Source organism: Pseudorca crassidens, chromosome 12 (genome assembly GCF_039906515.1).
Source record: "Pseudorca crassidens isolate mPseCra1 chromosome 12, mPseCra1.hap1, whole genome shotgun sequence".
Lineage (NCBI taxonomy): Eukaryota > Metazoa > Chordata > Mammalia > Artiodactyla > Delphinidae > Pseudorca > Pseudorca crassidens.
In genome coordinates this window covers 89,074,204-89,089,718 of record NC_090307.1, presented here as the reverse complement: position 1 = coordinate 89,089,718, position 15,515 = coordinate 89,074,204, and the positions used below count along the sequence as shown (strand labels likewise).

Below are 15,515 nucleotides of genomic sequence, written 5' to 3'. Positions count from 1 at the left end.
AGCACAGGCTCCGGACGCGCAGGCTCAGCGGCCATGGCTCACGGGCCCAGCCGCTCCGCGGCATGTGGGATCTTCCCGGACCGGGACACGAACCCACGTCCCCTGCATCGGCAGGCGGACTCTCAACCACTACACCACCAGGGAAGCCCAGGGACTTTGATTTTCATGTGATTAGAAGTGACAATCCCTGCAGAGAAGAATGAGATTCCTAGGACTCAGTGTTCTCCATCTGAGAAATGGGCTCATATGACCTCCCAGGACTGTGCCCGTTCACAAGCCACAACAGTATAAGTAAGAGTAGCCAGAGAAGGCATGGGCGCACTGAGTGCAGAGTAAGGATTGTTGCTCAGCGTCCGGGAAAAGTCACCTGTGTACCCAGTGCCAAGAAGAAGGGACTCATGCAGACAAATAATCATATGATATCACTTACATGTGGAATCTAAAAAGATGATACAAATGAACTTCTTTCCAAAACAGAAATAGAATCACAGACATAGAAAACAAATTATGGCTACCAAAAGGGAAGGTGCGGGAGGGATAAATTAGGAGTTTGGGATTAACAGATACACACGACTATATATAAAAGAGATAAACAAGGACCTACTGTCTAGCACAGGGAACTCTAATATCTTGTAATAACCGATAGTAGGAAAGAATCTGAAAAAGAATAAATATATGTATATATGTAAGTGAACCACTTTGCTGTACACCTGAAACCAACACAACATTGTAAATCAACTATACTTCGATGAAAATTAAAATTAATAAAAGAAGGTCCTCATGCACAGAGGACTGAGACACAGCAAGGAGATGCTCATGCCGATGTGGATTCCAGTTCCTTCCCTGCTGGGCCCTTCTCCATGCCTTCCACGGGCTCTGGGCGAGGTTCTGGTGAGCAGAAAGCAGGTGGAGCCCGCAGAGCTTACCTTCTAGAAGAGGGATGAAAGGATTGAACGACTATAAGTAACAGTAAAACGGCAGGTGTGTCGGGTGCCTGAAGGAGAGGCCCTGCCTTTCTTTCCTGGGCTCTGAGGGGCTGTCATGTCCTCGGCCTCTGCAAGCAAATAACAGGGGCAGGCGGGGGGTGTCCCAGAGGACACACGTGTGTTGAGCTGAGCTCTGGAGGGAGTGTTTAGTAGGGAAAACACGTGCTTGGGTGTGTGTTGTGCGTGCGTGTGTCACATTGATGGGGCATTGGGAGTGTCACTGGGGCCATCACAGCATTCCAGACAAGCACAGAGGCCAGGATGTGAAAATTGGCAGTAAGTGAAAGAAGCCTGAGCGACAGCCTACAGAGTGAGGGTCTCTCACAGCCTCTGCCTGCCCCCTGCATCATTACTAATCTAGGCACCTTGCTCCTCTGGTCAACAGTTGACTGCTGACATTGGAATCATTTTGTGTGGATTTATACCAATTGGAATGGCGAACACATGGACTCAGGAGCTGAGCATCCTGGGTTCAAATCCCACCTTCACTACTTCCTAGCTGTGTGACCTTGGGCAAATGACAAAACCTCTCTGTGCCATCCGCAACATGGAGCGAATACGAATGCGCGTTGGGATGCTGTGAGAATTCATAGGTCCATATTTATAAAGTGCTTAGGGCAGTTCCTGGTACATGGTGAGGTTTGTCGAGCACAATATTAGTGATACATTTGCTCCTTTGCCCCCACATGTGATACCCCTTCTCCATCATACTCTCCCTGTGCAAGTCTGGGTGATGGCGGAACGTTCTCTCCTGGCCGCCGTGACCCCTCGGCCGGTGCCCAGTGCCGGGCTTTTTGAGCCTGAGTAGGGGTGGGGCTCTTTGTAGGGAGGCTGGGGAAGGCGGTCTGCCTGCGTGCGTGCAGGGGTGTGACCGTAGCATGTGTTTGGTCTTCCAGGAGGCGGAGATCCTGAACACAGCCGTCCTCACTGGGAAGACGGTGGCCGTGCCGGTGAAGGTGGTCTCCGTGGAGGAGGACGGCGCCGTGACCGATCTCAAGTCTGTGGAGTGCCGCTCTTCCGATGAAGACGTCATTAAGGCAAGTCGACACCTCCCGGCCCCCGCAGAAATCCGCTGTCGTGTCGGCATCAGTGTTGGTTGACCCGCTGGGACCACGGGGCCCTTCGGGATGCCCCCCGATCCCGCTCTGGTTATCCTGCCGCCTCCATTCCCTGCCCAGGAATAGAACAGGATGAGAATTGGTCTGGGGAGGAGTCTCGGTCTGTGATGCTCTGACCTTCCGCGTTTCCAAGTGCTTGTGGCCTCTTCCCCACCTCCTGGGGAGGTTGCGAGGGTGAGGGACCAGCGTCCGAAGCGAGGTTCCGGGCCCCCGACCACCCGGCTGGGAAGGGGAGGGAAGCTAGATGGACACGTACGCAGCCACGCTCTGGGGTGATTTCAGCGCGCAAAGCGTTTGTGGAACGTCAGTGTGGGTATAAAGTATACAGTTACCCCCAGCTTTGATTCACAACCGGTCTCCGCTTCCCTGGCCAAGCCGCAGAATTCTCCTTGACTTAGGGATGAGGTGACCAGCTCCCGCCGGGCCTCACGTGAGTGCCGCAGACTCTTTCCTTTCCTCTGGCGTCTCCTTTCTCCTTTTCCACTGAACGCAGAAGTGCTCTAAAGCAAAGGCCCTCTGGGGGCTGTGCCAGGCGGGGGACTGAGTTTGCTCTGCCAGGCAGCTTGTAGCACGATGCCAGTCGGCAGCGGAGAGGGGTTTGTCACGCTGCCACCACCCACTGTGGAGACGAAGGCATCCCGGCACCTCCTCTGATGCTGTGAGATGCCAGCAAACGCCCCAGGCTGGTGAGGGGTGCGGTCCGGGGAGAGGGACTCCCAGCCTTGTGGTCCCGGCACTAGGCACAGCCTTCCTGCCTGTTCTGCGCAGGGACCGCGGGACCTCTCTGCCCCCGTGAGAACCCCAGGGCGCGTTTCCACCCACGAGAGGGCCGCGGGCAAACGCAGCTTTGACTCGCCGCTAAGCGCTGGGTGCCGTCTCAGATGTTAGGACCACAAGTTAGAGGCACATCCCTGTCCTTAGTTGCTTGGAGAGAAGGCAGAGATGGGAGAAGACGACAGAGCCCTGTGGCACGTTACATGGCACGCCGCCGCCCACTTATTCCAGAAGCCCCTTCACATCAGTACATGGTACATCCATCCTTCGAGTGGCCCAGAGCAGCATCATGGCACACCCTGGACTTCCCGTTCTCTCTCTCTCCCGCATCCAGTCCTTCAGCAGATCCTGCTGGCAGTGCTATCTGAACACACCGAGGAGCCAGGAGCCAACCCTTCCCCAGGTGTCCTGCCACCACCCCATTGCAAGCCGCCGTAACCCTCCTGGGTCAAAGCGGCGACCTCCTCGTTGGTTTCCCAGGGACCACCTTGGCCGCATGCAGCAGCCGGGATGACCCAAGTGCAAGCCTGGTGATGTCACTCCTCAGCTCAGAACCATCCCCTGGCTCCCTCCCATCTCAAAGGAAAAGTCAGAGTGTTTACGAGGACAGGGCAAGTGCAGCCCAGCCGGCCACGCCTGCCTCAGGTCCGACCTCTTGCCAAGTTCCCTCTCGCTACCTCTGTTCCAGCCGCGAGACTTTGCTGTTCCTCTTACAGTTCAGAAACCCTTTCTCCCCCCCATCTGACAACTCTCTTCGCCTCAATGGCTGCCCAGCCCGCTCCCTCCTTTACCTTCCTGCCAAAGCCTTTCCTGCACAAAGTTCGTAAAATTTTCACACAGCCCTGCCTTTCTCCATCCCTGCTTCCCCTTTATCCATCATATTTATTCATATATGTCATCTATTTATAGTCTAGTCTATGTAATTGTACATCATACATTTGTATGTCTTCAACTATATTATATATTCAAAATTTTCATTTTATTCATTGTCACACTGTCTCACCGGGATGTAAACTCCACGAGGGCAGTGCTACCTTGGTCCCCTTCATTCGCTGCTGTATCCCCGTCGCTTACCACAATGCCAGGCCTGTAGTAGGTACTCAACAGGTGTTTGTGGAATGAAGGAATCAACAGTGCAGTAATGAACAAGGAACGCTGAAGAGGAAATGTGTAACTGAATCATGAAAGCGTTCTCAGGGGAAATATTTCAATTAAGACCTGAAGGATGAGTATACATCCAGTCGGCTAGATTGAAAACAGACATGAAAGGACATGGCAGGCAGAGGAAACAGCGCGAAGGAAGGTGGTCGGAGGTGGTCTTGGTGCTGTGTGGCCGTATTACCTTGGCCCCCTGTGATTTCAGCTGTAACTGAAGGGGAAAGTTGTTGCACATGCTCTGACGGTGTCCCACCCTAGAGCCTGGTGAGCCTCTCAGCTTATCTGTCTCAGGGATGTTTCCAAAGCTGGGAGAGCTTTCTCAGTCTTCTGGGGAGCGAGCATCCCCAGGGGCAACCCTACCCCCGTAGAGCAGCTGCCGCCTCCGTCCTTCTGAACGCCTGTGCCTCCCACGCAGTTGCTCAGAAGCCCCCAGCAGGGCTGAGCCCCCCGTGCTCCAGGGGCAACCAAATCAACAACACAGCTTTGGTTGTCGTTCCTCCTTCCTCTTCTTGTCTTCCTTACCTTCCTCCCATCTGCTGCCAGGAACCACTTTCCTGCCTACAGCTAATGGTCTCAGGATCTGCTTTCAAGAGACTCCACACTGGGACTTCCCTGGTGGCGCAGTGGTTAAGAATCCGCCTGCCGATGCAGGGGACATGGGTTCGAGCCCTGGTCCGGGAAGATGCCACATGCCGCGGAGCAACTAAGCCCATGCGCCACAACTACTGAGCGTGCGCTCTAGAGCCCGTGCGGCGCAACAAGAGAAGCCACCGCAATGAGAAGCCCGCACACCGCAACGAACAGTAGCCCCCGCTCGCCGCAACTAGAGGAAGCCTGCGCCCAGCAACGAAGACCCAACCCAGCCAAAAGTAAATAAATAAATAAATAAATTATTTTAAAAACAGAGACTCCAAACTAAGATAGTGGACAGAGGCATGAGTGATCGTGGGATGTTTGGAAAACTACTGGAGCTCAGCAAGGCTTGAATGTGGGAGGATGATTGTTCATTTTAATGATAAAAATAACTCCCTTCTCTGAAGCGTTTACTACGTGCCAGGAGCAGTGACGGTCTTGACTTCTAGAGACGGGCAGGATCCTCATTTGAAAAATAAGGAAACTGGGTCTCATTTCACTAGTCAAACATCACAACCTGATATGTGAAGACGTGTAGTTGGAGAGGGAGTCTAACTCAGATGCAGGGGACCCACGGAAGCCGGGTCCTGGGGTTTTAGTCCTGTAGATGTCAGATAATCACTGCAAGAGTCTAGGCAGAGGGGTGGTTTACTTAACTTTATTATTATTTCCTCAAACAAGCATTTATTGAACCACGATCGGGAAGTTTGGCCAAGAAGACCATTGACCAGCGTGCTCTGACCCATCCAAGCTCTTCCTACTTTTTAAGGTCCTGTTGAAGATGTGCTTCTTCCATGAAGTCTTCTGTGATGCGTCTGCCCCACGTTGCTATTGCTTATCACTGAAACCATATGCCATTCCGTCTGGTTTATCATTTATTGAGGACCCTCTCCATCATGGCCCCAGGAAAGTGCTAAGGAAACTATGCAGGTGAACCTGCAGAAGAGAAAGATCTCAGAAACCACAAATACCCCTGGGGAGGTCTATTACTTAAACTTTTATCAGCTTCCGGTTTGCGACGCTCTGCGTGTCATTTTATATTCCGGAAAGTCTGTTTGTCGGTTATTTATTATGAACGGGGTATGTCATCCATTGTGCGTTTCTTTTCGGTTGTACAGCTTTTAGGAAGCACTGCTGATTCCTGTCATGGACGTGTATGCTTTGTCTCTCCAGCTTTCATCTACCCTTTTTCTGATAACAATAACCTGGTTTTCTCTAGAAAATTCCTCCACGTCTTTGCAGCAAATTTGTGCACATTTTTTTTCTTTTTCAAAATTCTTTTTTTTAATTATTTTATTTTTTTCTTCCAGTTTTATGAGGATATAATTGACATACAGCACTGTATAAGTTTAAGTGTGCAGCATAATGATTTGACTTACATCATGAAATGATTATCACAATAAGTTTAGTGAACATCCATCGCTTCCTATAGATACATAATTAAAGAAACAGAAAGAAGTGTTTTTTCTTGTGATGAGAACTCTTAGGATTTACTCTCTTAACTTTCATGTATAACACACGACAGGGTTACTTCTGTCTATCATGTTGTACATTCCATCCCTAGTACCTGGTTATCTTGTAACTAAGGGTTTGTACCTATGGTTGTCTTCATCCAATTCCCCCTCCCCTCCCCTCTCACCTCTGGTAACCACAAATCTGATCTCTTTTGTTTGGTTGGTTGGTTGTGGAGTATAATTGACCTACAACACTATGTTTGTTAGTTCCTGGTACACGGCCTAGTGATTTGATATGTCTATGCATTTGAAAATGATCACCAAGATAAGTCTAGTTACGATCTGTCACCACACAGAGATATTATACATAGTTACTGACTGCATTCCCACAGTGTGTATTTCATACCCGTGGCTCAGTTAATTTATTTTACAAATTTATTTATTTAATTTCTTTATTTTTGGCTGCGTTGGGCCTTCGTTGCCGTGCGCGGGCTTTCTCTAATCGCAGCGAGCAGGGGCTGCTCTTTGTTGTGGTGCGCGAGCTTCTCATTGTGGTGGCTTCTTGTTGCGGAGCATGGGCTCTAGGCACACGGGCTTCAGTAGTTGTGGCACGCGGGCTCAGTAGTTGTGCCTCATAGGCTTAGTTGCTCCGCGGCATGTGGGATCTTCCTGGACCAGGGATCGAACCCATGTGCCCTGCATTGGCAGGCAGATTCTTAACCATTGCGCCACAGGGAGGTCCCTCATTTATTTTAAATCCATGCAATTTAAATGGTATGTCCATCTCAGCTTTCAGTGGCCATGTGACCTGTCGTGGCCAATCAAAGCTCTGCATCCCTCTGGACACTGTCCTTGGCTTAGGGAGAGACCCAGTATCCAATCCCAGCCAATCAGATGCAGTCCTGAGACTCTGGCTGGAACTCCTGCAAGAGAAGCATTTTATCTCCTTTTGTTCTTATTCCTTATCCCTGAGAGGATATGCTGGAGTTATTAGGGTCCATCTTGAGAAAAGAGCCTGCCAGGGAGTTAAAAACAACAGAGGAAGCCAGGACCGCTGTGCATAAAAGTCAGTTCCTTATGACACTGCTCAAACACTTGAATCCCACCACACCACTTCCTAAATAAGAGCGAATAGAGTCCTTTTGTGCAAAGCAATTTGTGTAAGTCTTATCATACCAGTCATCAAAGAAGTCTGCATTGATATTTGTGCCCTAAAGAGTTCCGAATGACTTGAGTCATCTTGGGAGTCATGAAATCACCGTCAGAAATGCAGAGACTCAAGGAAAGTAGAGAAGCTCCCTGCATTCAATTTCACATCCATCCACAGGACTCACCACCTGATGCACAACTTAAAAATCAAAATCCACAACCTACACTGCTGTCACCATGCTGCTCTGTGAATCACAGGTGTTGAAAGAGAATCACTTGGTGTAGATAATGTTTCGGTGTCATTTAGAGGCCCTTGAGAAAGAAGCCAAGGGGTCCTTGGAGAAGCATCTCAACACCTGTTCAGAGGCTCCTGGGAAACCTCTGAGCAGCAGGTCTGTCTTTAAAGCCCATCTCCCCTGCCCCCCATCTTTTTATTTTTATTTGCTTTCTCTTCCTTCCCAGCCAGAGGCCCAGTAAGCTCCTGTGTTCTCCTCCATCCATATCAAAACCTCCTCTCAGGAAATCACTGGAAGGCTTATTCGCGCTGAATTGTAAATTATGTGAAGACATGATACCTTACGCCTCCCAAGGATGCTGGGTTTTTAAGAAGGCAGTGGGTCCCTCAGGATGCATTTCAGATACTGATGAGACTATCCTTTGTGATTCTTAGGGGTTGGAAATAACAGGAAATCCCACCCACACTGACATAAGTTTATATAAAAAAATAAGTGTGGTTGATGTAATTGAAAAGTTCATTCGGGGCTAGTTTTGGGGGGTTTTGTTCAGAACCTCAAGAGATACCATGAGAATATTCTCCTTGTCTCTCTGTCCCACCCCCTCACCTATAGCCACATTTTCTTCTGTATGAGTTTCATTCTCACAGCGGCTGCCCCTTGTGGGAGCAAAATGGATGTCTCAGAACCGGCTCAAACCCAAGAGCAAAGAATATATGGTCTCTAGGCCAGTCCTGTGTAAATTCTGGGATATGCTCTGATGGGACCTCTTTAGAGGTCAGACAATACACTCATCGTCCAAAAAGCCCCAATTTAAAAAATTTTCAAGAGTAATTTCACTAGAGGTGAAGGCACCTTTCTTTAGACCTTAACTCTTAGGTAAAGGTGTGACTGTGCTTGGGATGTGGTTATCCTCAGTTATTTATTTATGTGTGGACAGACTGCCAGGTTTGGAGACATTCTAGACTGGGTATTTGTCAGACTCATTTCTGTGTTCTTGGACTTAACTGAAGGCCTGGCACATAGCAGTTACTTAATAAATAAATGTTTGTGGAATGAATCAATGGTAGAATAAACCCAGATTTGTACTGAACATTAATAAACATCCAGCAAGGCACAAAGTATCAGATCTTCCGTTCCCTTCCCATGGTATTTTCTGTTACATTGATTTTTTTTCTTAACACACATACTTTGTGAAATTTGGCTTTCGGATGTATTGTTTGCTTGATGCCAATAGGCATCATCTCTGTACACCTGGAGCCAGATGCTCATTATCAGCCAAAGGATTCCTGATGGGCACCTCCTGGTGGCAGAAGCCCAAATTGCAGGCACAGCACCTTCCAGGATTCTAACATGCCTATAATGGTGAGCTGGCTAATTCCCCTCCATTTCTGTGATGGAAATTATTTCTTTGACTTATAATTCTGTGACTACAAGGACATTGTTATATGAAGAAGGAAAACATGTTGACAACAGGTGCATTAAGGCATGAGATATGAGTCATAAGCCCTTTTAAATCCTCTGACTCAGTGCTCAGGCATTTAAAGACTGCATCATGTACAGGATGCATGTCATTGGCACAAAGCCATTGCATTGTTCTTTTGAAACCTAACAAAAGAAGGGTAGTGTTTTGCATGATGAGTTAGGAGTCAAACCTCCATTGGTGGTAAAATGAGGCACACAGCTACCAGCTCGCACATCACATTTAAAATGTATCTGAATGTACAACACACCTGCTGTGATTCATACCCCAACTTACATCAGAAATTCTCATTAATGAAGATAGCAGTAATAATTAGCACTAACCCAGCAGCACATCCTTATCTTCTGCTTCTACTGAGTTAAAATTAATAGGGGGATAAAGGATGGCAAAAATGTACATGTGGAATCCAAAATTTGAGATTATACTTGGCCAAAAGGTTGTTTTTTTTTTTTTTTCATTATTTGTCCTTCAGGGCCTGGCACTGAGGGTTTCTGTCTGACAAGAGCTTGACACAGAATCTTGATTTTAATTTTAGGGTGAGTTGCAGAAGTTTCTGCTGGCTTTCCCCTGAGGGAGTGATCTTTGATCCAAGAAGAGAGAGAGAGACAGTGCCAGGAGCATAATGAGTGTTTGTGACCAAGATGAAAGCCCAGCTTAGGGCCCTTCCAAGTAAAACTAGTGAGTTAGATTTCTCAGTTTGGAGGCAATGGTCACAGTCAAGGAGGGGAATCCGTGTGGTTTCAAATCGCAAATGAGGGTCCTCTTTGGACCCTCAAATCTCTGAGCAACTGGATGGAGGGTTCAGAGATCCATCCCAAATCCCAGGCCTCCAGCAGGCCTGAACACAAGTCAGGCTGTAAGAAACAGCAGAGGCCCAGCCCAGGTAATGCTCAGGTATTGGTGAAGACCAGAGATGAGCATTTGGGCCACCACTGTACATGGAAATACTTTTTTTTTTACAGGTTAAGACTGTAGAAGCCCAAATTGCAGAAAATATTGTGGAGGCGCCCATATGGTAGTCAGAATTAAAACTGCACTGAAATGCTTATAACTAGTCTAATGAAGAGCTTAATTATAAACATAAATCATTGAACAAATACTTACTGAGTTTTTGATGCACAGAAGGCATGGTTCAGGTGCTGTAGATTCAGCAGTGAGCGAAACAAAGTCCTGCCCTCATGATTTGAAGAGGAAAACAGAAAATTCTATTTTCATGTATATATATATCTCCTATCTCCTACATATATTTCTTCACAAATATTGTTTCTCATATATACTTTACAGAGAAGGAAAGTAGGAGATATTTTCTTATATGTATTATATCCTATATAAGCTATAATATATAGTTTAACATATAGGCAGATATATATCCTATATGTATACTTTCATATATATTATATATAGTTTCACATAGTTTCTTCCATGGAGGCGAAAAATAGGACACCTACGTAAATATCCTATTTGTGTATTATTTATTTACATATTAATATACATATTACATATATGTATGTATATTATATATAATCTATCTATCTATCTATATCCTAAAGAACGTTTCATCTATATAGTGTCCTTTATAGGGGAGGAAAAGAAGAGATAGTTTCACTTTTCTATATATCCTATATATACATATTTTCCTACATAGTCTTTTCATATATATATATCATATGTATAATATATACATCCTATATCCTATATAATAGTTTCACATATATAAATATCCAATTTTTCATATATATATTCTATATTTATCCTATATATGTGTAGCATATATGTCCTATATCCTATATAGTAATTTCACATATATAAATATCCTATTTTCATACATATATTCTATATTTATCCTATACATATGTAGTGTAATGTCCTATATCTTATATAATAGTTCCACATATATAGATATCCTCTTTTCATATATATATTCTATATTTATCCTTTATATATGTGTAGTCCTATATGCTATATAATAGTTTCATACATATATCCTACCTTCCTCCTCTGTGCCTTTTCAGCAAGGTGTATGTGTGTGCGCATATATATGTGTATATAAAATGTCCACGCCTCCTGGAAAAGTGGCGCTGGGTCCAGATCTCGAAGCCGAGTGAGCGCGTCGCTGAGAGCAGAGGCGGGACCATTTCGGGCAGGACGGGCCGGAGGTGGGAACCCCTCGGTGTGTGGGAGGAACCAGAGCAACAGCAGTGGAGAGCAGTGAGTGAGAGACAGCGTCGGGGAAGAGCTGGGAGCAGCGGTGAGAGGGGCAGGTCGGTGAAGGCTGTGGGGACACGAGAACCGCGCCTTGACCGTGATGGGGCCGGGAGCCAGCAGGCCTGGACCAGAGCGGGGCCGCCATCTGTCTGAACGTGGCGGGAGGTCTCTGGCTGCTGTAGACGGTAGATGGCTAGTGACGGGACTGCTCAAACCCCCTTGAAGTCTGCATGAGTTTCCATTGCAGCTGTAAAAAAAATACACAAATGTATTGACTTAAGGTAACACACATTAATTATCTTACAGTTTTGTAGATTAGAAGGCCAGTATGGGCTGAAATCAAAGGGTCAGTAGGGCCGCATTCCTTCCGGGACGTTTCTAGGGGAAAATCTGTTCCCTTGACTTTATCATCCTCTAAAGATGTTGGTCAAGGGATACAAACTTCCAGTTTTAAGATGAGTAAGTTCTGGGGATCTAATGTACAGCCTGGTGATTGCAGTTAATAATACTGTGTTATACACACTACAATACATAAAATAGATAAACAATCAGGGCCTACTGTATAGCACAGGGAACCATATTCAATATCTTGTAATAGCCTACAATGGAAAAGAGTCTGAAAAAGAATGTGTGTGTGTGTGTATGTATATATATATATATATATATATATAACTGAATCACTTTGCTGTACACCTGAAACATTGTAAATCAACTACATTTCAATTTAATTTTTTTTTTAATTTTAGAAAAGAATGTACCCCCTCCCAAAAAATAAAGCTGTACATCATGTAGAAAAAAATAATAATACTGTATTATATACTTGAAAGCTGCTAGGAGAGCAGATTTTAAATGTTCTCACTACAAATAAAATCATCACCAGTATCATGTGAGGAAGTGGAGGTGTTAACTAACCTAATTATGGTCATCATTTCACAATATATACTTGTATCAAACCATCACGTTGTACGCCTTAAATTTACCCAATATTGTATGTCGCATATATCCCAATAAAGCAAGGGGAAAAAAACTGGGAAAAAAACTAGGAAAAAATAGGTTTAATATTGAAACCAGTGGTGATTCCAGTTTTGTCTCTGAGTGAAAGCAAAACTCATAAAAACAGAAAGGATTACAATAGCTATAATAAAATAATAAAATACAATACTTATAAAAAATGAAAGAATAAATCAATTTTCATATTTCATCTGATTTAATCCATCATTGATTTTCACATTGATTTCAAATACCACTAAGAAAGAAAAATGCTGCAGCTAAAAACAGGACCCAAGGCTGACACTGTTAATTGTAAAGTGCGTCCTGGTTTCAGAGATGGTACACATGGGAAGGAGAAAAGAGCAGTCTTAGGACAGATGAAATTCAGTCGTCCTTTAGGGACAGAATCCTAGGCTTGTAAAGTCTGCTTTAGGCAAATGCTTTTAAAAAGGTATTTATTTTTTTACGTTTCAATATCCTTAGGGAAGGTTTGTCTAAATACACAAAGCAGGAGATGTATTGGCTAAAACTTCAAAGATGTTCCCACTTAGAATTTAAAATCTGCCTTTAAGAAAGTAAATAGGGACTTCCCTGGTGGTGCAGTGGTGAAGACTCCGCGCTCCCAATGCAGGGGCCGCGTGTTAGATCCCTGGACAGGGAACTAGATCCCGCATGCGTGCGGCAACTAAGACCTGGTGCGGCCAAATAAACAAATAAATAAATACATATTTTTAAAAAGAAAGTAAGCAAATAAAGGCCCCCCTCAGCCCCTGGTCTGTGGCCCCTGCCTCCATCTGCAGAGCTTTGCGTCTCTGACTGGTCTGTTATTCCAAGGTCACAGCTCTCTCTGTCTCTCTTTTTCTGCCTCTGTTTTCCACTGCTATGCTGGGCCCACTGGAATCACCCAGGATGATCTCCATGGCTCACAGGCAGCTGATCACAGCCTTGATTCCATCTAGGAACCTAGAAACCTCATTTCCGTTTGCCACGTAACCCAACCTACGCACAGCTTCCAGGAACCAGGGTGTCGGCCTCCTCGGAGGCACGTTGCCCTGCTTACCACTGCCATCTTGCCAACTTCTCAGCCAACTGGATGTGCCTTTCTTGATATTTAGATGAAGAAGTGTCACGCACACCCTTTTCTCCTGAACAAACATCTCTGGCTTGGAGGTGGCACAACAGAAGAAAGAAAAACCCAATGTGGTCTCCTGTGGCTTTGTTGCGGCCACACACATATGTGGACCCCATGGCTTGGCCACGCACATACGTGGTCTCCCGTGGCTTTTGCCGTGGCCGTGTACATACGTGGTTTCCCATGGCCATGCACATACATGGTCTCCAGTGGCTTTGCCATGGCCACGCACATACGTGGTCTCCCGTGGCTTGCCGCGGCCATGCACATCTTCTTCCAGATTGAACATCACACGTTTTATCCATCAGTAGGGATGCCTGGACTGCTGGCTCCAGACCAGTACAGCCCTTCGTATCCAGCTGCACTTTGCAGGAATGGGTGGGGCTGTGCTCCACATTCCTCTACATGTCCCACTTGCCTCCAGCAAGCATGCCACCCCCACCGTTATCTAATCTCTTGGCCCCGATTCCAAAGCCTGAGCAGGAACCCTCTTCCTTACTCTCAGTTGGCAACTTGAGAGTTTTCACATCAAACCATCCTTTTGTTCTCACTTTCTTTACCTCCAAGCAGTATCAGGCACTTTACTGGTCCGTGGGCTCCCACATTTTCAGATCGTGGGTCATCAGCCTCTGACTCTGTGAGAGGGGACAGCTTGGACGCCTCCAATTGCTGTAGGTGATTTAGCATCTGATGATTTGATGGACAGTAACCTCTCAAGGGCTTTCCTCTCCTCTCTCATGGGGAACTGAGGACCAGAGAGAGCTCCTCTCAGGAGCACTACCCTCCCCCAATAGAACGACCTCTTATCCTGCAATCCCGACCCCTTTGGTTGATCAGCCACGGGTGGCTTGAGCGTGTTTGGGACCGTGGTTCCATTCATCAAAATACTGAAGAAGCAGGTTCATGGGGGATGGGAGGAGAAATGAAGTTCAGATGTTACAGAGGCTGTGTTTGAGATTTCCGATGCTGAGGGAATAGTGTCATCAGGACAGCTTATGGGTAGAATATAATTTAGTATGTTTCTCACACTGGGCCACTTTTGAGAATGGAAGGAGACAGTATTCATGCTGACAGGTGTAAAGCTGACCTGTTCTGGGCCAACCAGGATGTGTGGTCACCCCAAATGTGGGTCAAGAGGATGTGTTTCACTGGGTGGGGTGCATCCGATATTTAGGGCGAGAATCATGAGCTCAGAGAAATTTAACAGTGAGCACTGTTGTGTTTTCCATGGCTCAGAACTGGGAAACAGTCTCTCACTGAAGAGCAGCCTACAGCTGAATGCCATTTCCAAAGGAAAAGTCACCCCTGAGGTAAGACTTTGAAAGAACACAATAGTGATTTTGGAGGGCCTCCAGGGTTCACACACTGAGCAGTTTGCTTTTAAGGAAAATTCATGTCCTGGATCCTTTCATGCAGTGTTTCCTAAGGTAGAATAACATCATTTTTCTAGAGGGTGAGAAGAACGTTTTCTATGTTAGTAGGTTTCTATTTATCCTAATGTTCACTTGGATGACATGTCTGGGACGTCCAACTGTGATTTTAGGGATACTCTTCCTTGGGACCAGACTAAATTTTAAAAGTTGTTAGTATAAAGAAGATGTGAAGAAACATAGTAGTAAATGATAAGACAGGTGGAACATGGGTAGAGTGACAAACAGTGAAGGTTGTACACAAGTGATCAGACCGTGCTGCTTTGACATATGACTGCATTAAAGTGGAGAGATTGTTACCTACCCCGATAAGCACAGGTATCCCTCTTTGTGGAAATTCCCAATTGCTCTGTTTTGTACTCGTTAGAAGTATGACTCTACAGGAAAAGACACAAGTAAAGCTCCAGTGTCACACAATGATTCATCACTTCTTAGAAGGCAGAGAGCTGCAAGCCATCACTTCTAACTGTGAGGATGCAGTCGTACACAGAAGAAGCGTCCACTTTGCACCACTGAGTTTATTACTATTTTAAAAATTAAAGGTTCTGGCTTCATGCTTATGCTAGAGGTTTATAACCTGCGCTAATTTTTAAATACCTTTTAAGTAATACTATTTCAGACTTTCACTCCAGTTCCTCCCTACTCACCCCCACATCACCACTACATCCCTGACACCGTCACCTAAATCCCTCCAGCCCCATTTTCCTCCAATACCTTGAAGCTGCTTTCTTAGTATTCTCCCATTCCCCTTCTCTGTCTGTATCTGTTAG

General features: G+C 45.9%; 1 protein-coding gene across 2 annotated transcripts in view; it reads left to right on the top strand.

Annotated features, from left to right (window-relative positions):
• TMEM132D (transmembrane protein 132D) overlaps positions 1–15,515 on the top strand; it is a 639,752-nt gene that overhangs the window by 551,107 nt on the left and 73,130 nt on the right. For both annotated transcript variants that reach the window (XM_067701195.1, XM_067701196.1), the window contains one exon: positions 1,883–2,023. In XM_067701195.1, coding sequence (XP_067557296.1) covers positions 1,883–2,023 — 141 coding nt within the window. The remainder of the gene's footprint in view (positions 1–1,882; positions 2,024–15,515) is intronic.